This window comes from Electrona antarctica (genome assembly GCF_951216825.1).
Source record: "Electrona antarctica genome assembly, chromosome: 10".
NCBI classification, from domain to species: Eukaryota; Metazoa; Chordata; class Actinopteri; order Myctophiformes; family Myctophidae; genus Electrona; species Electrona antarctica.
In genome coordinates this window covers 46,880,379-46,906,761 of record NC_136791.1, presented here as the reverse complement: position 1 = coordinate 46,906,761, position 26,383 = coordinate 46,880,379, and the positions used below count along the sequence as shown (strand labels likewise).

Sequence of the window (26,383 nt, the reverse complement as noted above, 5' to 3'; positions counted from 1 at the left end):
TGTAATAATGTGTGCGACGTGCGTTTAAAGTTTGTACAAACAGAAGTAGTTAACCTATGTTGCTATAACACTGCTGTGTGAGTGTTTCACTGAATTCCTTCCGTTCAGAAGTAGAGCCTCTGGACCTTGAACGAACTGGGTCGGCTGGATTCCAGTTCACCCACGACATGAAATCTCTTTCTGTGTTTGGCTTTTTATCATCGCGTATATCTTTCTTGGCATTTATAACTCCGCCCATATAGTTTGCAAATGAATGCAAACTTTGATAAACTGAAACTCAAGAATGTCTGACAACTCACTTGTTATTTGATTCCAGGAGAGATTTTATACAATGTTAATATGGCATGATCATGAAATAATTTATAACAATCAACAGTTCTGGAATTGTTTATACACTCAATTACTAGGACACACATGCACACGTACACGCACGCATTGTTGCTGCTCATTGTTCCAGAGACATTTGCACAAACACAAAAATGATCATACATTCATACATCATACTCTACCAATCCTGCATGAGCCTGTGAATACAGGTCTTGATTAATGCCTTGATTCAAATGTGGCGTTAAGATGCCAAGTCGATTATTGTGGGGTTAGCTTGACCTTAGTTAGCTTGACCTTGGAAAGGGGATGTTATTAATGGTAGATCATTTTTCTGTACTCTTTTTATCTCTACATTTTCCTATGGCTTCTGCTAACTTTGATACAAAGGCTTAAATGTCATCACTCTTGCGAAATTGCATATCGTAATGATGGATGCATTATTTGGATTTGAAGGAAATGTTCTGTTGATGTTTATGAGGTGAAACAAACATTTTTATTTGCTGAAGATGTGCCTTTGCTTATGCAGTAGTAATCATATTTGTCTCGTTTGCCTCATAGAAAGCTGGCTTGCTTCTACAGTATATGGACGCAAAATCAACAAAAGGCTTTTATTTCATTTCATTGATTTATTGACTCTGAAAATAGTGCCTTGAGTGGAAAATATAAAAAAAGCGTCCCAGTCAGCAGTCAGCACATCAACTGTGCATCAGCGTTTTATGGGTGGAGGGTCAATATGAACTGTGGAATCCTTCATATCACCTTTCATGACCACACCAACCCTCTCGCCATTACCAAGGATCACTGCCACCATCAATACATCATCTACAGTTTCAGTCATACAGTATTCTGTATGAGTGTTTGTTTACATTTTCTCCATGGGCATTAAAACCCATTTTGACCTGAGATCAGATTCTAAAAATGTCTTCTACATCCTGACAGTTTTCTGAAAAAGCTATGTTTCTATGTCAGTCGTTCTTCGATTTTTCAAAAATAGCAGATCTACAAGCTCGTAGCGCGCCACCGAGTGGCGCGCTACGAGCTTGTAGAGCTTGTAGAGCTTGTATGAGCTTGTATGAGCTTGTAGATCTGCTATTTTTCAATAGCTAAAGCATAACACAATGCTAACACCAAAAGGGGTTCCCACCCAAAATGGGTTAAATCACTACCAAACTTATTTGAAATGTCAGTGTTGACTTTTCACTCATTCATAAATCAGCTTTCCAAATCAATCGGTGCTTTTGACAAAGAATGAAGATACCATAAGTGTTGTACATGCATCTCAAGCTAATTTCAAGTCTCTGCAAGTTGATTTTGTACAGAAATTAATAGAATCCAATATTTTTCTCCAAAATCTAAGAAACGATGTAACGCTTCTGATTTTGTTTTCCAAATCAAGCCATGCTGCCTGCATTTAAGTCAAAAATATGTGCGCTTATTCATTTATTTACAAGCCCTGTAGCTCTTTTCTGGTTTTGCATTCCAAGTTAATGTTACTGATTCTGGGCCCTATTAAGCAAGACGAAAAACCCATGCGGTAATACAGATTTCGCCCTCGCTCTGCGCCTTTTCGTATTATGGAAGCCGTGGTGAGCGCTCACTCATATGGAATACCACGTTCCTGCATAATTTAGCATTGGGGGAGTGTCCATATGTTAATTATTTTCGCTTTGCGCTACTTGCTATTAAGCCCCTTGACCTAAAAACACTCAGCGCATACCGATTCCGCCTGGGTCTGACCACGTCTTAAAAGCAAAAAGCACTGTTTGATTTTACACTTGAGCGGCTCTGGAGTGCTGCTGGAGTGTTGCCATGTCTGTTTGCTGTTTATTATAAGCGGCTTCTTTTTCTGCAAAGTTGCTTGTAAATATTGGTAGTTGTGGTTGCTTTTCTTGTTTCTAAAGTGCTTATTTGGGCTTTTCTCCTAATGTTGTTTAAACCAGTGATCCTCACACAGCGACATTCCCATGTCAAGGACCCCCAGATGAATGCATTTGCCCAACTAAGCCAGTGAGCCCCATGACAGATTTGTGTTTTTAAATGTTTCAATAACATTTTTCAAAAATATTCCACAATTGTCACTTTTTTCAAAGATTACTTTTGAAAATAGCAGATCTACCAGCTCACAATGCATCACATTCATTCATTAAAACTATGAACTCTGACTGCAGGGGGATATATATTTATAATGATCATTATAACAATGTGCAAGAAAATATGTAAAAAGAAGGAAGAACTTTATTCATTATTTATTTGTGGACAATCAAAAAATGCTGGAAATTTTAATGTGGTGTCATTAAAATGAATCTTGATATGGCAGACTCACTATCTAGAAAATAAAAACATGGCACTTCATTTAAAATAGGTTGCAGACCCCTGTTATATGCGATTCTTTAGGGAGTATGTTTAGAGACCTATTTACTTGTTTCTATGAGACATGGCAACAGCAGGAGACGAGCTTTCTCGCTCAAACGTTCAAACGTTGAGATTGTAAAGGGTCATATATCGCTCATTTCTCAACCTTTAAAAAAAATTAAAACATCTCCATAATCACTGGGAAGTTAGCTTTCATATGCCATATCACACCCGACTCAATTCTTCTTCAATAAAATGCTACGAGCGAAGACCATAACATTGGGGCCGCAGCAATACGCATGGCGCACGTATGGCATTTCAACTCATTCCTTCGTCGTGACTCGAATGAAATAAAATAAAATAAACGTTATTTTACTGGTGTTTTTCAATAGAAACAAATAAAGAGCGTGTGTGCAACAGTCAGTGCATATACGTGCATGCACTATAGGCTATATTTCCTCCTTGTCGGGATGGTGAGCTGAGCTCTTCACAGCCCGTTTGTCTTTCATATTATTCTTATAATATTTGATATTATAAACACTCATGGTTCTCTCATTTCTCAGCCGTTTTTTAAAATGTAAAAATCCCCACATTCCTTAGGAATCTTGCTTTCAATCGCTGTATGGTATATGGTTCTATTTTTATCGAATTAAACAATATCAAACGAACTTGTATGTTCGGGGGTTAGACGATTCTGGGAACATTACGCATGGATTGCCAATTTGCCAGCCAATGCTGCGTATCTACTCGCAGTTCCATTCCGATCTGAAAGGTATAGGTAGGTGCCATTTCAAAGGCTTAGTTATTCATTTATGAATCAAATGAACTAGAATAAAGATTTTTACAGCTGTTTTTCATGCTTAGAACAGAAACAAATGAAGTGATGATGTGCGTATATCTCCCTCCCTTAGCATATGGCTGCGCGGCTGTAATGACTTTCCAATGAACACTGCAAGTTACTTAACAAAATAGAGACATAGGCCTCAAGCTATGCACAACATGGCTGTGACAGCTTGTGGATCTGTTCTTTTGAGGCATAAAGGTGACAGCATGCAGTGCAATAGGAATAATTAACCCAAATGTGACAAAGTCATGTCATGTCTATGGTGCCAGTCTGCAGAAATGTAATACCACTTGCCGAAAAGGGCGCATTCCATGAGGACATCAGCTGGTGTCGTAAAGAGAATAGTACGGACATGTTCATTGGGTAAGCCTCAAAACTCCCTGAAACACTCCCATGACTAATTCAAGGCCGTTTTGCTCACACCACGGGGTGTCGAAAGCGCTTCTTACCTGGCCCATAATTGTAATATGACATTGCACACGCCCCCACGTCTTAAAAACTGTAAAATTATATGTAATTAGATTCCACTTGCTTAATAGGGCCCTGAGTCTCAACGTTTTGGGCAGATCTCTAAACAGAAGCTAAATGACGGTAGAAGGGGAAAGGAAAGTTTCCTAAAATAAAAAGTAATCCGATGGATTATTTTCATTTTTTATCATTATATATTCAATTCGCTCACTTTCAAAGCCAAAGGGAAATGTGCATGTCTCTACTGTCTCCTCTCTTATGAAAACATTTAAAAGTAAAAAAAAAAAAAAGTAAAAGTAAAAAAAAAAGTAAAAAGTAATCCAATGGATTATTTTCATTTTTTATCATTATATTCAATTCGCTCACTTTCAAAGCCAAAGGGAAATGTAACTGTCTCTACTGTCTCTCCTCTCCTCTCATCGGCTCTCCCTTGTAGTCTGTTTGACTGGGATAGAGTTGAGGTTTCTACTGTCTCTCCTCTCCCTCTCATCGGCTCTCCTTGTAGTCTGTTTGACTGGGATAGAGTTGAGGTTTCTATCTTGCGTGGGCTCCCTAGCAGCCGGCATCATCCATCCGGAGGCGGCTGCACACATATTCCTTCGTATGCATTATTAAAATGTAATTGCATGTAGGTTTCATATGGTGCGTACGAGCGGCTTCTCAAGCCATTACCCACTCCAGCTCGCGGGGGGAGTGCACTTGTGATGTCTCTCTGGCTCGCCCACTCAGCCACTGCACCCGCTCAGCCACAGGTTGCCATGGAAACGTGCAGCCACCTAGCAAAGTGACACGGTTGTCCCTGGCTGTGTGTGAGATGGAACAGATTGGAGTCGACGACCGCTTTCCATGCAGCCATTTAGTAACGTTAGATATATTGAGATTCTTCTAATCGTTCACGTCACTTTAAAAGATCAGTGAGTTTTAGCTGTTGCTGCATTTCAGCTTCCCCATTATATGGGGAACATTTTGGGCGGGAACCCCTTTTGGTGTTAGCATTATGTTATGCTTTAGCTATTGAAAAATAGCAGATCTACAAGCTCGTAGCGCGCCACCGAGTGGCGCGCTACGAGCTTGTAGGTCTGCTATTTTTGAAAAATCGAAGAACGACTGACATAGAAACATAGCTTTTTCAGAAAACTGTCAGGATTTAGAAGACATTTATAGAATCGTTCCCAGGTCAAAATGGGTTAAAGGTACTTTTATGCTTTATTTCAGATTGGTCAGTGCAGAGAGAGAGAGAGGAAACCAAGAGAGAGATAACTAAACTATCCATGCACTAACTGGCTGAGCCTCCATGCAGGCCCCCCCCTCTGTGTGTGGTTTTTAGCATGAGATTGGTCAAAATATTAAATCCAGTGCCAACACAGAATTAGAAGGGGCGCTCTTATCATCATACATCATCTCGTTCCGGCCAATCAGAATTTGCGTCCTCGCCTTCATCTTCAATATTTCTGTTACGCAATGTTTGTGTTTACACAAACACTCAAAATTGTCAATGGAATTTAATGTTTGTGTAGGACAAAGTTTGTGTTTACACACACACACCAAAAGCTGGACATAAAAAAACAACCCAGAGAGCAGAGAGCCCTGCATTTGATAAGCATGTGATGAAAGCCACCATGAATGTGCTACATTATCACCAGTAGTTCTCAACCTTTTCAGGCCGTAACCCCCTAAAATAATCATATTTTAACAGGGCACCACCCCCCCCCACACACACACACCCTGACAGGTTGGGGGTGGAATCGTAGAAGTTGGAATCGTAGAAGTTGAGGCATTATACATTTTGTTTGACTCGTTTCCACAGATAAACATTGTGAAAATAGCAGATCTACAAGCTCACAACGCCTCTCGTTGCGAGGCATTGTGAGCTTGTAGATTGGCTATTTTCACAATGTTGGCCTTTTTTATTGTAGTTTATTGATTACCCCCCCCCCCCCCCATCATGTGGGGACCCCCCTGGGGTGCTACAACCACGCTACATTAATCTGGGAACAGGGAACCCCTATATAGAAGCCTCTTATACGCATCAAAATCCTGGCAGTTCATATGTTATGCTTTAGCTATTGAAAAATAGCAGATCTACAAGCTCATAGCGCGCCACCGAGTGGCGTGCTACGAGCTTGTAGGTCTGCTATTTTTGAAAAATCGAAGAACGACTGACATAGAAACAGCTTTTTCAGAAAACTGTCAGGATGGTAGAAGACATTTTTAGAATCTGATCTCAGGTCAAAATGGGTTAACACTCAGTATTTCATAGTGTATACTGCCTGCACATACCCACGCACATTCGTAGGCTTCCCATTCCTGGTCCTAGGGGTGAATTTGTACTATAATGACAGAAGGTGAAAGCTATCCTAGATGAAAGGATGTATGAATAGACATGAATGGCATCTGTTCTCTTATTAGTAGGGGACGACCAGGATATCCGTTAACAGCTGCTCTATCACAAAGGTCATGTTTAGAAGGTCTTAGTAGGGGAGTTGTTTTCATTTGTACTACACGGTGTATATGCACGGTATAACTGTTGTATATTATTTACACAAGTTGTTGAATTGATTGAAAAACAGATGACGCAGAAATGTATTTAGTATATCTGCTATTAGCCACAAACAGTGGCCTGCTTTGTTGTTATATGCACAGTACATGTTGGGTTCTTGGTTTTATTATTTGCATCCAAGACATTTGATAATACATTTTTAGACAACAATTAAGACAACCAAAGATTGCAGGAGAGGTCTCTGTCCATTTTGAATAGATAAACAACAACACTGCCCTGCATATCAAATGACCCATGATGTTTATTTATGTGTAGTTTTATTTATGTGTAGGTTCAGGTTGAGACTTTTTAGACTACAGCAGCTGGCGTGGTCTAAAAAATCACACCCGTGTGAACTGAGTGGTGTAAGGTCTCATATAGACTGATCAGCTGTGGTCTGACATAATGTCTGACGTAATGAAATCACACCCGTGTGAACTGGGTGACCATAGCAACCGTGCTCATTTTTTGTGCACAGACAGACAGACAGACAGACAGACAGACTAACAAAGCCAGTTGTAGGAGTGGTTTACACCACTCAAAAAACAACAACAACAAAAGACCCCAGCCCTCAGGGAAATAGTGTGTCCTACACAGTGCACTTTGACCTTAGGATGGGCACATTTGTGGACCATATTTATGTAGGTCTTTTATCACACAATATCCTCCATTCCACCCCTCCCCTCCCCTCTTATCAATTATTGATGCTGATTATAATCTAATATGATCGGTTAAGTGAGCACACAGTCATGAGATGGGCATATTTACATTTGTGCACTGCTAGATTGCAAATACAGCATTAACCCATTTTGGGCGGGAACCCCTTTTGGTGTTAGCATTATGTTATGCTTTAGCTATTGAAAAATAGCAGATCTACAAGCTCATAGCGCGCCACCGAGTGGCACGCTAAGAGGTTGTAGGTCTGCTATTTTTGAAAAGTCGAAGAACGACTGACATAGAAACTTTTTCAGAAAAATGTCATTTTCAAACAGACATTTTTAGAATCTGATCTCAGCTCAAAATGTGTTAAATACTTTAGCACATGGAAGATACCATGCCACAGGTTACTGGCCCAGCCAAGTATTTTTGTCAGGGACAGCTGAAGGACAACGTGTAAACAATAACAATGTTTTGTGCCTGGCGGACGCCAGTAGGGCAAAACTAATCTGTGGGTTTTGGAGTTGGCATAGAGACCTGTGAGACGAGATGAGGTGATTTAAGTCAGCCTAAAGGCCATGGTCTGGTCCATGGGGGTGGGTGGGCTGGATGAGGATGGGGGGTGTTGGACGGACAGCTTATACCCATTTTGACCTGAGATCAGATTCTAAAAATGTCTTCTACATCCTGACAGTTTTCTGAAAAAGCTATGTTTCTATGTCAGTCGTTCTTCGATTTTTCAAAAAATAGCAGAATCTGCTATTTTTCAATAGCTAAAGCATAACATAATGCTAACACCAAAAGGGGTCCCCGCTCCAAAATGGGCTAAAGGCCATGGTCTGGTACTGTCCATAGGGGTGGGCGGGCTGGATGAGGATGGGGGGGGTGTTGGACAGACAACAGCTACTTTACAGTGCAGCTGGAGGCAGTGTTGATTTCGTCTACTAAAACTAAATAGAAACTAAATGAAAACTAAGCTATGTAATGATGACTAAAACTAAGACTAAATATACTGACAATTTCGACAACAAATTAAAAACTAGACTACTAGAAACTAATGTTAGGAAGGGACTAGTGGACAAGAGATCCAGTATAAGTCATTTTACAATTAGTTGCATGCTGAAAATACCCGCGACGCGTTGTGGGCTTGTAGATCAGCTATTTTCAGCAAGTGAAAAAAATTGTCGACGGCGCCAAGGCCCGCCAAAATACATTTTGTCCGACTAAATCAACTGTAGATTTAGTCGACTAAAATCGTATGATATTTAGTCGACTAAAACTAGACTAACTAAAACATTCCGGGTGACTAAAATGTGACTAAAACTAAAATCAAAATCTGCTGCCAAAAATAACACTGGCTAGAGGAATGATGGGGGCTAGAGGTGGGGCGGGGGTCCCTGGTGAGAGTGCATTACCACACAGGCGCGTACAGTAAACTCACCCACACACACCGTTGACTCACAGAGCCATCTGCAGAAAGATAACACAGACTTTGTGTTTGAGTGTGTATGTAATGTGCATGGCTGTGTGCATGTGTGACAGGGAGAGAGACTGGGACACATGAGGAGATGCGTTATTTGCTAATTATCGGTTGTTCTGGCGGATGTGTCAGTGCAGTGAGTGGTTTCCAGTTACACCATTATGGCGTTGGGGCTCTGCGTTAAGAGATTACAGATGTTGTCTGTCGATGCTCAGGAGCTTTGTACGGCTGCTTACAGAAGAGTCAATTAGGCACAACACGCTTGAGCCAAAACATTGTAAAAAGATGTTCGGTTGCTGACACTAGAACATTGGAAACACTTGATCGTCTGGCGTCTGCTCTCACAAGGATCAATTCCATTGCTTTTTGATGCACAGCTCCAGTTGAAATACGAATGTATTTCAGCACTTAGCCTTCAGATGCATGCAGGGACAAAGAAACCATGTTTTTCTTGCTGAAAAAAACACTTACATCTTTTCTGACCGTTTTAATGCCTCCTTTCCTTTAATGCAGAGAAAGTTAATGCCCTCCTTCTGTCAAAAATATGGTTCCAATCTTAGACTTTCTGAGCCAAAATGTAATTAATCCATTCATAGACTTGGAGCAAGTCATTTCCCAATCATTACGGGTTGCTAATAGTGCCTTCCGGTCTAAAGTAACATTACATAATCTTTTCAAATTGTCCTATCTTTAATGCCCCATCTTTCTGACAGAACTAAATCGTAAAGCCCCCCCCTTTTTCTCGATATAAAAGTTATAACCCCCCCTTTTAATGGGGGTTAGCCCTTGATGTTGAGGTCTGAAACTGTCCATTTTACTGACCATTTTAGTGAAATCTTACATTTGTGTTTCCAATGTATAGGCTCATCTCTGCACCCGGACAGCCGAGGCCCATCAGTACCCAGCTCCCCGTCCTGTACTCCCAACGCATCCAACTCGGAGACCAACCTTGACACACACTTGAACATAAACCTCAACACCAGCTACCAGATGACCTACAGCTGCTCCACCGGTTTGTTCGTTTTCGACCTGTTTCAGGCGCCACTTTCAGGCAGCTCTCACCGGCGAATACACATTGCAGGGGAAGATGAAGAAATTGATTGCAGTTGTACTTAGATCATATTTCTACCCAGACCCATATCGCTTATACACCCAACAGCACTTATAGATAACTCATTGGCCTTCCTAACCCTAACCTTATGAAACTGCAGTAAAAATCTAATTGGGGACATCAATGTTTTACCCCAAATCTGCCCCAAAATGTTTGCCTACTGTATTTTAGGATCACACACTCCATCTCTCTATTCACTGCTCACTCTCAATCTGCTTGTCATACAGTTGCACATCCCTAATGTATCCCTGTTTTGTCGTTTATCTCAGGCATGACGCCTGGCTCTCCCTTCTCCAGCCACCTGGAGTCGCCCTCCTTCCCACCCTTCTCCAGCTCGTGGAGCGACGAGTGCACCATTTGCTACGAGAACGCTGTGGACACTGTGCTCTACGCCTGCGGACACATGTGCCTCTGCTACGAGTGTGGGCTCAAACTCAAGAAGATGACCAATGCTTGCTGCCCCATCTGCAGAAGGACTATCAAAGACATTATCAAGACTTATCGAAGTACGTAGTAGTGTGGCAAAGGCCCTCAAAGTCATTCGAAAGACAGGGGGCCACACAACACATCGACTTGAGACCTGTGTGTGCTAATCATGGCTTAGGTACACTGTCCCGACTCCCAAGACAGCAGTTTGGCCTACCAAAGAGTACAAAAGCCATTCGTGCATGAAGTCTTGCGCTCAGGTACTGGAAGTCAAGATCTATATTAAATGACAATTACACAGTATGTCATGTCAGTATGTCTACAGTATGTCAGCCTTGGACGTCTTACCATGGTAACAGCCTGTAGTGTCTTGATAAGGATCCAGCATTGATTGGTGATCATACATATGTCATCTGAAACATGGCCAGGTCAACAAAAATAAAACGGTTTATATCGATGCTCAAACTGGGGACTTCAGATTGTTCAGGACCAGTCCGAGAGTCTACTTATGACCACTGTCTATGCCTATATGGTCTCTGTATCCTTTCCATAGAGCAGTACTCTGAAGCTCTCTAACTCAATGCACAACAATAAACTCACTGGTGGTGGTAGCACCACTGACCACTGCTATGGTGCCTTGAAAGTGGAGGAGCTGTCTTGAGCTGTGAAGGCAGTGAGGAAGACAACCATCTTGCTGATTCCATCAGGCACTGCCCTTCATCACTCCTCAGAGGTCGTGTTGTTGTTGACAGCCATTAGAGTCAGTCTCCTGGCAAATCGAGGAAAGAAATCAACACTAAACACTTTTATCTGGGATCCTGCAAGGAATCTCTCAGGAATAACGAGGAGGAACAAAGAGGAATGGCCGTTGGTTTAAGTAGAGAGAGGTCATGGGAGAACGCTGTGGAATCAACCTATTATAAATGACTGTAATTATAATTTAAGGGTTAAGGAAGATAATAATATTATTTGTCAAACAAAAGCATAATTCACACAGTATATTTCCGGCTTACTGTGCTTACCAGTGCCCTTTTATCAGATACGGCAGACTTGCGTGAAGGAGAAAACGTGTGAACGATCTCGCCTTAGAAGGTCACACGGTGAGCTAGGATGTAAATCAATAGAAGAGCAGGGAGAGGAGGTGGAGAGAGGATGTCGCTGTGTTCTCACAGAGAGAGAGAGAGAGAGACGAGACACAGCGGAGGAAGGGGCACCTTGGCTGCGTGTCTGCAAGAGCGCCAAGACAAACGGTTTGCTCAGAGACACGCCACGGATATATCAAAACTCCCATCTGATGGCTTGTAAAAATGTGGGGCTCTGCGTTGCATGTCCAGTCTCTCTCTGCTGCCGTGTCTGGCTGCTTTAGAAAGCTTTGGTGGGTGGATGGTGTAATGGGAGAAAAGTCATCCAAAATATAAACAACTGAAGGACAGTGTAGTATTTTCTTTTATGGCTCATGTTTAAAGAGCGCACGTGGATGATGAATCAACCTTCCTGTTATAATAAGGTACTCATAAAAAGAGTTTATTATTCCAGTTTAAGGGTTTGCTTACTTCAGATTGCACATTTCTCTCTTAGAACTGTGCGGTACTACATGGACAGACAGTAGTAATGTAATGAAAAGTAGTGGAAAGAAATTAGAGCAGGAGATAGTTGTTTTGAAGACCATTGAAAAAAATAAGCTCTGTAGGCAAAACATGATTACAGTGGATTTGGCTGCACCATGTTTACATTTGGAGGGACTACAAGAGGGAGGGAACCATGTACGTATACTATTCACACACGTGTACAGTCGGTGACAAAGATGTAGCTTGTTATTGTTGGATGGTGTGTATAAGGTTTCCATTTGCATATCCATTGCAGAGTGCTGCTTCGTGTCTTTAAGGCAAATGTTTTTGAAGCTCTGTGGACATGTTCACATGAATAATGATAATACATTATTGCTCTGAAAATGTAAAGAGAGAAAAAAAAAGCCAGTTTTGTTTGTTATTGAATTATTTGTGAGATATTAAGTGGTGATTCTCCATGGTGTTTACTCGTGTCATCTCGCCACTCTCGAAGCTAAATTGTTAAAGGGACACTTCACCCTTTTTGCAAAAATATATATGTTAATGATGTTTAGAAGATTTAGAACACTTTCCTGGGGGTCTTTATGTGTGTAATATGTGGTTTTAGATATTTTAGATTTTAGCAGTGAGCCTAGTGTCTCTGATGTCATCGAAAGTGGGCTCACTTCCTTCCTGGACTAGAATTACCATAATGCTTTGGTGCACTGCTCCTCCTTGTGGATAGGGGGAGGGCTGTCTTACTGAGACAACATGTAGTCCAGGAAGTAAGTGAGCCCAGTGTCCATGACATCAGAGACACTGGGTTCACTGCTAACATCTAAAATATCTAAAAACACATATTACACACAAAAAGACACCCAGGAAAGTGTTCTAAATCTTCTAAACGTCTTTAACATATATATTTTTGCAAAAAGGGTGAAGTTTCCCTTTAAAGGATCAGTGTCACAGAGTCTTTAAAAGAGGAGTCTTGGCAATGAGTCAGTTACAACACTGTAGGAACCAGTAGTGTATTGGGAAGAATATCCAGGTAGTTTTTCGAATCTGCAGTATACAACATATACATTACAACTATGTACAACCCACACAAGCCAAGTACAAAGTTATGGTGTGATTTCCGAGAAAATGTTTTGGTGTGCTTAATATCAGTGTATTAAATTGCTGTATTGAGTGCCGTTAATTATCGCCAGACCCCAGCTGTGTCTTTGCATAATACTGGAATTTTATTGTGCTCGAGAAATGCCCAGCTTTTCATTTTTCTGCCCTTTTTGTTTTTCTGACCAAATGAGACCTTTCAAACATGAAATGCTATGAAACTTTTTAACAGAGAAAAATGATATTGGTGATATAGTAACTGTACATTATGAGATTTATTTATTTTGTCAATGTTGTTATTCACTATTTGTTCATGTCAGATGAAACTGTTAAAGTATTGCTTATTTTATAGCCACCGAGGTAAATATGTTTGTTTTAGCTGATTTTCACTATAAAATATGCTTTTCACATGGGAATACAATACAGTGAAGCATTTGCTTACCTAATCTAAATATTTTTTGTATTGAAATTATATTTTCCCACTTAAACACATGTCAAGACCATATTGCAATCCTACAGTATCTGTGTTGAAGTACAGCAGTAGGTCTACTGTATGAATTATGCCAATAGAGTAGACATTCTGATTTGATTTTGTTTCTCAAATGTGACCAAAACCAAACCATTGGGCTACTTAAGTAAGAGGATTGCCCATGGCCTTTGGAAAAAGATAATCGGAATTGGTTTTCATTGATTGTGTGCTTAGATCAACATACATTGAATAAAACTGCTTTAAAGGTCTACTCTAACTATCTTTGATTTCGTATTGCAATATCTAGCCCCACGGCCTCGAGATGGCGCTCTTGAGTCCTGGCTGGGCCTACTGATTAGGCTGGAGAGATTGATACTCAACAGCGCCATCTCGAGGCAGTGGGGTGGGGGGCCCACCCAATGTTGTCCAAGCGCCAAATTATTTTTTATTGAATCGAGCAAGAATGACTATAATGACAAAGGAATCGTTCAATGGAGTTCAATGGACAGCTCTTAGAGTAGGGACAGCTCAATATACTCTATAAGTTTTTCGCTATAGAGCACCGAAGTCTGACGTCACTTTCAGTAGAGGGCGCCTATACACAGGTTCATGTATTCTTTTATTTGCAGTGAAATCTCCATAGGGCGATTTTAGGTCGCTTCATATAAGAACTACGTGTTTGAAAAATAAACCGACCACCCCGGCCTTTCTGTCAGGGGAGTGGCTGTGCGTCGTTAATGATGTCCATTCATATTTGATACAGCCAGTTTCTGGAGAAAATGGAATTAATGTGGCCGCAAAAGCCTTGAAACTACATATGAAGGCAATGTCGCTGCTAATATACGTCATGCCCAGCTGTCAACACATTGCGTTCCTGAGATTCCTCGTTGACGTAAGCTCAACTGGTGGTGACTCGACTCGTACTAACTACGAAACATTAAATATCAATAAAATAAAAATAAACGTAATTAACATTCGGTTTCTGTTGTGCGACGGGCAGATGCAGCCACCCTGCCTACCCGGAAATGTAGTCTCTGGGTTGTTTGAATCGTTTCTAACGCTTATTTTGTTACTCTTTGGGTATATTTGTACAGTTCCACCTTCAGTCGATGCTTCATATCCATATGAGTGAAAATGCCGGGGTGATCGGTTTATTTTTCAAACACAGTTCAGTTCTTATATGAGGCGATCTAAAATCCCCCTATGGAGATTACTGCAAATAAAAAGTACACAAACCTGGGGACTGACGCCCTCTACTGACAGTGACGTCAGGACTTCGGTGCTCTATTTCTTTCAATGGGGTGACGTCACGTTCTCTTAGTAGCCCACTAGACAGACAAACACAACAAAACAAAACCGAAAGCTCACCACACCACTATAACCACCAGACACTAACTAATATAATGTTATAATTTATAAGCGAAGCTGTGTTTTTCAAATAGTGTTAAAATTTAAAACACGCGGTCCAATGTCCACGACCACAACATGCTGGAGTGCACTCACTGCACTGCTGCTGACAATAATTGCCTGCGAAATTGTGCGAATGTGCAATGTTTTGTTGACCGAGGACAAAAGGGAGCTGGGTGGTGAAGAACACGTCTGCACCTGACTTTGATTTACTTCAGGAGTTCAGGTAAGGTTTATCGTTTGTGCATGGAAGGAGGATTACGTTTCTTAATGATTAAATGCATACCGGAACCTGCGGGATTTGCCACGTTGAATTTACTAACCATGCTGTTCGGATGGGCCGCCCCGCCCCCTGAAAGGTGTGTGGCACTGCCACTGTCATGTGTTAAATAAACTAATTAAGCTACGTTTTGATTTGATATCTAATTTGGATGACTGGATCTTGCTGACAAGTGAACCAAATGCTAGGAGCATTAAAACAAAAACCAAATTGTAAAGCTAGCTCAGGTGATATATGCAGTGTTTGTGTACATTATGCTGAAATAGTCAGCACAGCTCCAAGTAGATGTTTTTGTTTGGCACCATCATATGGGGCTTAGCCCTGAAACATGTTGACTGTCATAATCATGACTGTCATCATAGTGTCATGTGAACCATGGCTACATGAAGCTCCATCATGTATGTTACAGTACATTGCCTATTTCTAAGGGGACTACATTGCAATTTCCTCCGAGGTGGTGGAAAGCCTGGTGAGGCGAGGTTACATTGCAAGAGGTTTTATAATTTTATTTGAATAAGTTACTGAAATGAATGATAATGATAATGGATGGAACTGACAGGGCCTATAGAAGAAGGACCAGTGGATCACTCATTTTGAGTTTGGATAACATTCAAATTCCCTAGCTAGCCTGTATGAATTAATGTACCGATATATAAGATCACAGGCATTTTTGGATAAACAAGCAAATATTTCAGGGATTATGATGACTATAGTGATAGTCCCTCATTATCCAAACCCTTGTAACACAGTTACAGTTATTGTTGGGTAGTGACTCTTCCTCACCCAGGACATGAGGAAGACATCAGTCATATCAAAACTTGATTATTATAACTCTCTCCTTATTGTCCGGCAGCCAACAGGCTTTTTTTGTTCAAAGTGGGAAAATTGGTAGCCTATATAATTTTATTTATTTATATTTATACTTCATGGATTGATTGATTGATTGAAGTATTTATTAACAGTTTGCAGAATTACAGTACATTTCAAGCACAACTCAATACAAAAACTGTTAACTGTGAGTGGACGACACCATAAAAGCATTACACTTGTTTACAATTGGGCCCACCGTTTTCAATTCATCAAAACATTTAGACATACAAATATACACTTCTATATAGCCAAAAACAGGAAATCATAGAGGCAAAAAGGGAAAAAACATAGGGTGAGGGGAAAAGGGGAGTGGGTGGGGGGGATTCAGATTTTACTGGGGCCAGTTTCGAATTGCAGCCGTCCGTAGGTGCCCTTTGAGAGCGGTTTTGAAGGAGTCAAGGGATTCACATGTCCTAATGACTGTTGGTAGGGCGTTCCACATTTTGGTGGCATAGGAGCGAAATTAATTTAGTCCCTTGTTAGTGCCGAATCTGGGTTGCACATGGTTTGTTGCGCTCCCTCTGGTGTTGTGGGTGTGGACTTCATTGACATTAAGGAAGTATTTAGATGGGTACATGGGTATCTTGGTAGTGTATCGAATCTTGTGGACCAGACCCATTGCAAGATGCTGTACTCTGTCGTCAACCCTAGCTATTCCAGCCTGTCAAAGTGGGCAGGGGTGAGGTGGGTTCGGGGAGAGAGGCCAAGTAGAAGCCTGACCAGTTTGTTTTGGAGTATAGACAACTTGGAATTATAACAATTGGTTGTGAATTGCCTGAGTATGGCACGAGTGACGAGTTAAATCTCAACTTTTTCCAATGGCCATTGCGAGGAGTCCTTGGATTCATGGTGAGTGCAGGGCACACCAAAATGGAAGATCTGCAAGCTCACAAGTCACAACGCATTGTGGACGCAACACTTGGAGCTTGTACATACACGGACAATAAACATTTCACAGAATGAGTTTACTTTGACGGGTGGCTGGCATCTCCCTTAGAGATAGGGTGAGAAGTTCAGTCACACGAGAGAGACTCGGAGTAGAACCGCTGCTCCTTTGCCTGGAAAGGAGCCAGCTTAGGTGGTTCGGGCATCTGGTTAGGATGCCTCTCGGGCGTCTCCCTAGGGAGGACCTCGACGCACGTCCCATTGGGAGGAGACCCCGGGGGAGACCAAGGCGCAGTTGGAGGAAACACTCACTGGCCTTGGAACGTCTCGGAATCCCCCAGGAGGAAGTCACTAATGTTGCTCTGGAGAGGGAAGTCTGGAGCACTCTGGTGGAGCTGTTGCCCCCGCGACCTCACCCGACTACGGATAAGCGGTTGAAGATGGATGGATGGACATGTACAAAGAATAAAAACAGTCTTTTGAATGTAATCTTAATTTGATCCACTAAATTATCTGTTCAGTTTATTTATTAAGGTGATTTTAGGACACTTGGGGAGCCTGGAGAGGGGGGGGGGGGGGGGGGTTGTCTGTCGAATATGTCCCGATGTCCCGTGTCGGAATGGCGGGACCCTTGAAAATAAATGTAAAGTACCGCGGCCATTCCAAGAATTAAAAATCAATGTCGGAGTGGCGGGATGTCGAAATGGGAGGCTGATCCCTCGAAGGTTGAGTGAATCCATTCCTAGCATTAGTTTTGCACAGAAAACACTCCTTGGGCTAAAAATGGCAATAGCCAGTTAGCCACTTACCCAAATGTGCTGACCTCATCACATTTGTGATGACGGCTATGGCCGTTTTTTAGCCCAAGGACTTTTTCTTTCTTTTTTTGTGTACCGTGCTCAAATCAAATGGCTACTACTTTGCATAACAACAGGTTTCTCCACGCAACAAGAATTCCTCCTCCTCCTAAGTTTGTCTCATTATTTTAAGTCTATACTTCTCTGACTCATACACTATTTAAACAATATCTAGGCTAATGTCACATTCACACCAGAAAGCTTTACTGCGATTAAAACGAATCCTGCTGCGTATTGTCGGAAAGTGCACTTCATTTGGCAGGTGTGAAGGCTCAATCGAAGTCTGATGCGGATCAAAGAACCGCATTCTACTTTGCCAAAAAACGGGGGTTTTGCTTCGCTTCACTTCGATTCACTGCAGGTGTGACTGCAACCCGCATCAAATAAAGGAAATGAAGCAAACAATGTGGCAGATGAATGATGAGGAAACACAGTTGGAAACGGAGAAGGCATATTTTATGCAGCGGAAAGAAAAAAAAAATTCTGTCTGTCTGTAGTGGTGCGTAAACATGGAGTGCTGTCACAGTCACTGTGTGGGGAATAGGGACTTTGATCTCGAACTTGTAAACGTCGGAGGTCGGATTAATTCCATGCCAAGAGAGAAAGAGAGAGAGAGAGGCCCGACGACACACTGCATGCACGTTACCGTAATTTTACGTGACGTCCTAACTATTAGTACTCATATGAGTATATTTTTAACATGCACCATAGATTTCACTGTGTAATTTATGAATTGAACACATTGATAAAGGTCCCTGCTGCATTTCCAATTGCTGCGGATGACAGCGCAGTGTGATGTGTGAAGGCAAACGCAGCAAATTAAATATGCAAAAATGATGCAACCATTCGCATCGAGTCTACCGAATTAGAGGGGTGAATGCGACCTTAGGCTATCAGCTGGATATCAGCTGTACATGTGCGCAGATTGCGCACATGTACTGTAGGCGCGTGCGCGCGGCGTGCCGTGGTACCGGGAAAAAAAATCACCATTACACCACTGGTCTCGTGTTGCCAGACTGTTGCTCTCGCAAATGCTTCCGTCATACAGTCTGGAGCAACAGAAGCTTTATCATGATTCATGAGTAAAATATAAGTGGAGCCTCCTCCCCACTTCCGTTTCGTCTTTGCAGTCGCGCAAATGTATCCTAATATAAATCGAAATCACCTAAGCATATATAGCTTGTTGCTTAGCAGAAAAGGAAATAAACATTTTAAATGTAAAGATATTTCAAAATATATTTTCGTGAACGGAAATCCCTGGATTTCGGGAGGCGTAGTTCCAGACTATATAGCATTTGGAGATTGTGGAATAGTTGGGAGAGGGGAGTTGGAATAGGGGGAGAGGGGAGTTGCACCACTCAGTTCACACGGGTGTGACACCAGTGGCCACGTCACGGGCCCCCAGGGTCCACATGGGGCCCCTGGATGCCACAGGCGCACCGTTTCAACACTGTTGAGGGGTCTGCCATATGCCAATAGTGTTACAGGCGCACTGTTGCTCCAATACGCACCAAACTTGGCACAAACACTGTTCAGGCCATGACAATAGCCGCACCAGGGGCCACATGTGCTCCCCAGAATGTCACACCTTTCAAAGTAATTGCCAATTGGCAAGTAATTGCGCACGTATATTAAAACAGGTGTGCCATGAGTGTTTGACTTGCCTATGTGGTGTGCCTTGGGCGCAAAAGGTTTGATAAACACTGGTATACTGTATATACACCAATGGACTGTTTATCACACAGACTGTACATGCATCACAGACTTCTGGGTTTTATGCTGGGAAGAATGATTGATGCCGCTGGTTTATAATAATTTGTGTCCTCCTGTGACTTGCTCTCTCCCTCTCTCCATTTGTGTGGCTGCCATTGATTGTATAAAGGTGTATGTTCATGGTTCATCACTCAACTTTCTCCTTCTCGCTCTGTTCCACAGGTTGAAGAGTGCATGCTGCATGACAAGAGCTTCTCTTCATCACAGAGGTAAGTCCTGCCCCCTACAGGAGTTTTTAATTTCCGTCAAACTCCCTGGTGGCACGAGTTGTAGCTGACTTACAACTGCCAAGAACCTGGATAGTGACATCGCAGCGATCACTCGGTCTTGTAGGTTTACATTTCACAACATCCGGAAGGATCAGACCGCACCCAGTACAAATCACTGGTGAGGCCCTACAAGGCAGCCAAGGGCATGGCAGCCAAATATGTTCAGGACATGATCAAACCCCCAACCCTTAGATCAGCTACCACCGGAAGGCTGTTTGAGCCTTCCCTAATACACCCTGGCCATCGCTCCACACGTCCTCTCTCCTGGCTCAAAAAATGTGGAATAAACTCCCACTTGTAGTCAGAACTAGGAGTGTAAAGTGTATACAAATCCCAGACGAATTCCAGGAATTCCATAAAAAGTCCTTGAGGTTAAGTTAAATTTAAATATATTATTTTGAGGAAAAAAAGCAATACTAGGTTGTAGGCATGTTTAGGTTAATCATGATCCCTATATACTGGGAATATGGGCGGCGGTGGCTCAGGGGTAGAGTGGCTGGATAGCAACCGCAAGGTTGCCAGTTTGAACCCGGGCTCCCCCAGAGTTAGTGTCGAAGTGTCCTTGAGCAAGACACTGAACCCCTAATTGCTCCTGATGTGCTGGTTGGTGCCTTGCATGGATTCCGCCGCCATCAGTGTATGAATGTGTGTGTGAATGGGTGAATTGATGCACAATCTATGTAAAGTGCCTTGGATAAAGGTGCTATATAAATGCACCATTTTACTGTGTTCATGCGCTGCCTGTCAGCAGCAAAACATAGCTCAGCTGTAGCCTATTCTATCACGTTCCGTCGCGCTAATGAAACACTAGATGGGATTATTATGTCATGTCAGCACTATCAGAAGATGTAACCCAGGTAAAGTAATCTGTCACTCTGCAAGTTTAACTAAAGTTTTTTCCATCTGTCCAAAGTCATTTCTGATAGCCTGCAGCCCTACAGATACACAGATACAGATTGATTGAAAGTGAAACATGCAAATTGATTGAATATTTTACCATCAGATCGCTTAGGTACAGTTCAAAGACGCATTTAAGCGCTGCATAGCAACCCCCCCCCCCCCCCCCCCCCCCCCCCCCTGTAGGGGGCCTACATACAAAATATTTGCACCGGGCCCACTGCCAGGTACTTTCGCCACTGCGTCACTCACTCGCAATGTTCTATCGCTGTCTGAAGACTCACCTATTCAGATGTACAGTGTCCGTTATTCAATTAGTCAACTTTTTATTTTATTTTTTATTGTCACCTTTTTCTATAGATGCTAGTTATGCATATACAGTATTCATGTTTCATGTTTTCATGTGTTTCATTTGCTTTACCACAAATGTTAAGAATGTTATTTGGATAGCATGTTGTTTAGACATAATTGCTAGTTTTGATGTCCACATTTTTTTCTCTTTTTTCTTTCTTTTAAAAGCAATTGTTATCTTCTTTGCACTTATAGTTGACATTGAAAATACTTTTGATATATACATGTTGGGTGCTGTTTTGTGATGCACATGTTTTTGATGCTTTATTATGTTTTTATTATTATTACAGAAAATACAACCAAACATAATACAAAATAAAATTGTTAAGGTGGCAGCGGTGGCCGAACGGATAGCGGATCGGTCTTGATACCGGAAGGTCGCCAGTTCGAATCAGCGATCCGACACGTTAAAATTACCACCGCTGAAGTGCCCTTGAACAAGGCATTGAACCACTACGATGAAATGTGTTCTATGAGCAGGGCCTGGCTGGAAACAAGTTCTTGAGCTTAGCCCAGATACCCTGGGTAAATATAGTAATCAAGGCTGGGAGCGGAAATAAACAGTTGCATTGCCATTCTCAGCTTGAGGGAATAATTCCTAAGGCTATTATTTACATATTTTTCAACAATTAATCACATCTTTGAACGTATGCCTGTGATCCACACAGAAGTCTGGAAGTGCAGCTGGAATGGTAAAAATGTATTCAGAGTGAAGCAACCCTTAACTCTTTGAGAGTTTCAAGGATTTCTATATAGTTTGTGGACTTCTCTATGGCAGAATGGCGTTTTTTAATGATTTATTGAAAATTCTCTGTTGTGAATGTGTGACAACGAAAGACCGTCAGAGAAAGCTTGGCTTGTCTGCTTCCAGGAAAAAAATGAACTGAGTTGATAAAATGTTTAGTTTTTGTGTTGGAAGCCATTTAAAAGAGCCTGCATTTACACTGGGTAGTGTTTCTAGGACAACAAAAAAAGTTATGCCCGGTTGAAGTTTTATTTTCTAAATAACTTTTTTTCTGCTGGGCGTACATAGCCATGCAATATCTCATTTTAAAGGGTGAGTTGTCTAGTTCAATTAAAATAAAATAAAAAGTTTCTCACATGTACCACTGTAGATATTTTGCCATCTATAAATAGCATGGTCAGTCATGATCAATCTGACCTATCCAGCTAAAAGTCCCCCTAGCTCTGAAATGGAACATCATATAAACTCAATTCTTTTTTGGGGTAAAATTAGACATTCTAACGCACATTTTGATATATACCATGTTTACATAGTCTTACCAGTACCTTGTCTATTCATGCATGTATCTCAAAAACCTGTTGTGAAGAAACAGTTTTGATAAAAAACACATCCAAGGACATTGTTTTGATATGACTTTGTGCCCATGATATGTATCAAAATATAGACTTGAATGTATACTGTATTATAACAAAAAATTGGGTTCTTACCATCTACCGTTACAGAGTAAATCACAGTTGAAACTCGCTTAGTCAAACCATAAACCTCAGAATAGTGAACAAAATAGCCATGACAGGTCTAACTCATTGTAAAAGCGTCTTTTATTTTTTATGACTACTAACATAATACAATTATAATAAATATTACAGAAAATAAATAGGCCTACATACAAAACAGTTGTCCCCAAACTCCCCAGTGTCCCCAAACCACTGCATTCCAGTTGTTCTTGACGGTGTGTGTGTGTGTAGGCTAAATTAAAAAAAAACAACAACTGAAATGAATGAATGCATCCGGTTCAGTGTCGGAGAACTCCATCGCAGTCTTGACTCTTCGTCTTCATCATCATCATCATCATCCTCCTCCTCATCTGATGCCAGTTCTAAATATATAAAAATAAACATTTAGCTGTAGTCAGCCCGGCCAATAGCCAGTTGGGGGGGGGGGGGGACGTAGGCTATCTGACATCATCGTCATCATCATCATCACACGGAGACACACTAAACAATGTACAATCATGATTGTATACAATATACAATGAATGCGATTATCATGCAAGCTCAGACGTCAATGAAACGTCATACAGATCTTATATAATACGCTACTGTTAGCTTCACTCCCCGTCCCCCCTCCGATCCTTGTAGCAAGGTCATTATAACCACGCGTTGCTTCAGTAAATGATGCATGTTTGTTCTCCGTCTTTGTAGACAGTAAATAAAAGGAGCGAACATTACTCTAAAGATCAGATCGCCTATAAGGCACGCTACAATATAAAATACTTGTACTGCCATGCGTGCATGCCTGCTACGATACATTTGTACTGCACCGACCAACCGATCGACACCACCCTCCAGCCATTAGCCAGCACCAATGCACCGACCGACACCAACCCCCCCATTAGCCAGCACCTTTGGTGCTGGCTAATGGCTGGGGGCCATCGTGGTGAGTCATTCTGGCGTCATGATCTGACTAGTAGTAGTAATTATCCAAGCATCTATTTGTAGCGATCATCTTATGATTTCTGATCACTATAGAAGGGCATTTTCTACAATAAGATTACCTCAAAACATTCCGGGTTGATCGTCTTCAATGGTTTCCCGGTATAGCTCATCGGACGACGATGGGGAGACAATGAAAAAAGGAGGGAGGGAGCAGCGAGTCTCGCTGTAAGCACTGGACCAGGGCTACTCCGCCTGGAGAAGGCGACTGGGACGCGTATGGATCAATACTACTACCACAAAACTCGCTCAAATAAATAGTACTGCTTTCAACTTTTTCTGCTAGAAAATCGCTCGGGCGAGACGGCAAAACAGGCAAAACAATGAAAACTATGAAGACTCCCTCTGCCCCCACTGTTTACAGGGGGTGGGACCAGCTTCCAATGGCAACACGTACACGTGTGTCACGTGACACGGGTTTTCTGGGTAATGTAGTTGGAATATAAGCTCAGGAATTTAAACAGCGCTTCGGAGCATATTAATATGTTTAGATTAATCAAAAAAGAGAAAGACGCCAATTGGCGTCATTGCTCATTTACGGAATTCTGATGAAGACGCCAATTGGCGTCTTTGCTCTTCTAAGGGTTAAATAAATATTCTAATAGCATGCAAACATCTTTCCATCATTAATGGCTCCATGCTAGTGTTGCCACCTGGTAGTAAAGACAACGGCCATGTTTGAAATATCCGTGATATACATTTATTTCTACTAGTCCTTACCCTTTCGAATATATGAACACCAAATGATGTACAGTGTGGGCAATGCGATTTAATCATATTATTGATGTATGTATTTTGAGGTGTAAACAGGCTTTACAAATGTATTTGTTTGCATTTGCGGCATCCATAGGGGGCTATGGATGAAAATGGAATTGCTTTTGGCTCTCTGATTCAGAGAAGGAGGAGAGACCCGCACAGGCGCCCTCGACATGTGATTCAAATTTGGGGTGGATTGGACATTCCGTTTGTGATTTGTGGCATTTTTTGTGAAATGGGCCCCTCCCACAAAATTTGGAAGCCGATTACGGCCGAACGATACGGACTATTAAACATCTGCCTGTGGTGTTTTCATTTGTGAGATTTGGACAAAATCTGTAGGTGGAAGAGCAAAAAGAAATCGATCCTGACGGCTGACGCAAATGGGCGTGGCCTATATGGGGAGATGTGTCATTACCCAAGTAATCCAGGGAAAGAGAAATTTAGATTTTATGACCTATGGTTCAAGAGTTATAAGGCAAAATGTAAAGTGGACTGTTATAGCCCCACCATGATGTAATTATTTATTACATTAATTTTAATAATTATTAACCTTCCGGTTTCTGAGAGAAAAATACTTGAATGTGACTTTTTGCATTTTCCCATTATAAGTCTATGGGGAAAAATGTATTCACTAATACATTTAATTAACAGTGTTACATTTATTAAGTTGAAAAAAGGGCTTTGGCACAATTATTTTCTACTCAGTCTGTGTCTCATAGGAGAGCTGTGGGCAGTTCACAAACCCGTCCACCAGTGACATCATCAATGGGGAATCCAGGCTAATAGAAACTGCAGGCTTTCTAGTCCTGAAAAGTTGCAATGCAAAAAAGGAAGCCATTGTTCTCACGATCAGACGATCTAAACATTTGTGTTAAAAAAAATGTCTAAAAAAATCTGCCTAACGATGATGTCACTGGTGGACGGGTTTCTGCCCACAGCCCTCCTATGAGGCACAGACTGAGTAGAAAAAAAATGGTAGTATTTTATCATGATTATTAGTGAGTATACCTATTATATGAAGATGGGTTGAAAAGTGGTGAAGTGGTCCTTTAAGAACTCCATAATGTAATGGTCTGTGCCTGTGTGGAAATTCAGAGCGATTGGTGCAGCGAGTGAGGATATGTGTTTCAGATATTCATTCAGACAGACTTTCCTTAAATGATGTTAGCTGTATAGCTACATTGATACTGTCAGTATTTACGATTGACTAATGTATGATGGAGATTACACAATTGTACAACATACAGAATTACCTGGGAAATGAGTATTGTGACTTAGTAATAGTTAATTTGACTGTTATATTTGTGTATATTGAATTCATGCCCGGTTGTGATAAACCAACACAGACAGCAACTTGAAATGCTTTTCCTGTGGACAAATTAAGCACTTAAAATGTAGGCCTATACTTTGTGGCACCGTGTTACTCAACCGACATAATGTATTTACAAATATAAAAGTGCCATCATGAGTCACATCAACACTTTTTTCAGTTGACATTACATCACCTTTGTATAAGATTAGTCTACTACAGCACTGTTTCCCAAACAGTGGGTCGGGACCCATATCTGGGTCATGGACCATTGTTTTAATTATTATTTCAAAAGATTTTCAAAACGTTTGTTTTTCATTTATTCCAATAATTAAAGGGGAACAATTAAGAAGTAGTGGTCGTACAAGCTTGTAGATTTTGGTCCCGAGGAGACATCAAATTTCTCTTTTGGTGTCTCGAGCTAAAATGTTTGGGAACCACTGGTCTAGGGCACAACCTCACACTACTGTGATCGGTGTGATGTTGAGAACAACTAGGGGTGTGAAAAAAGTAATTAACAATAAATGTTTAAAGTCACTTATTTAAACTGAAACATACAAAGGAATGTGTTGCCTATGGCCAGGTGTACTCATTTAGTAGTACATTGATAGGCTCTGTGCATAACTGTAGTTCTGGGTTTCCAGAAGGTGTACGACGTGTATCCTGTTCCAGTTCATTTTCCCATAGCTAGATTTCAACTGGAGTCACATTTTTCCATGTTGTTCGTTCGGTAGTACCAAATGTGGATATATCAATATTATTGGCCATTTTTAAGCTGGGCATATAGCAAATTTGAATTCAGAACCCCTTGATAGTCTTAAAAAACAAATCAATTCGACTTCAGCACAGCACATTTTCCACAATTGTGCCTGGTCTACAACACTTGGTATTGGCTTTTGATACCTGCAAATTTCTTATTTGTTGGATAACATTGTT

General features: G+C 41.4%; 1 protein-coding gene and 1 long non-coding RNA gene across 2 annotated transcripts in view; both read left to right on the top strand.

Moving 5' to 3' along the window:
* LOC306931291 (E3 ubiquitin-protein ligase NEURL1-like) overlaps window positions 1–13,602 on the top strand; it is a 43,398-nt gene extending 29,796 nt beyond the window's left edge. Inside the window, exons 5-6 of the mRNA XM_079512606.1 lie at window positions 9,530–9,679; window positions 10,048–13,602. Coding sequence (XP_079368732.1) covers window positions 9,530–9,679; window positions 10,048–10,292 — 395 coding nt within the window. The 3' untranslated portion in view covers window positions 10,293–13,602. The remainder of the gene's footprint in view (window positions 1–9,529; window positions 9,680–10,047) is intronic.
* Window positions 13,603–14,610: 1,008 nt separating this feature from the next.
* LOC306931558 overlaps window positions 14,611–26,383 on the top strand; it is a 67,451-nt gene continuing 55,678 nt past the window's right edge. Inside the window, exons 1-2 of the long non-coding RNA XR_013791023.1 lie at window positions 14,611–14,966; window positions 19,568–19,614. This is a non-coding gene — a long non-coding RNA (uncharacterized lncRNA). The remainder of the gene's footprint in view (window positions 14,967–19,567; window positions 19,615–26,383) is intronic.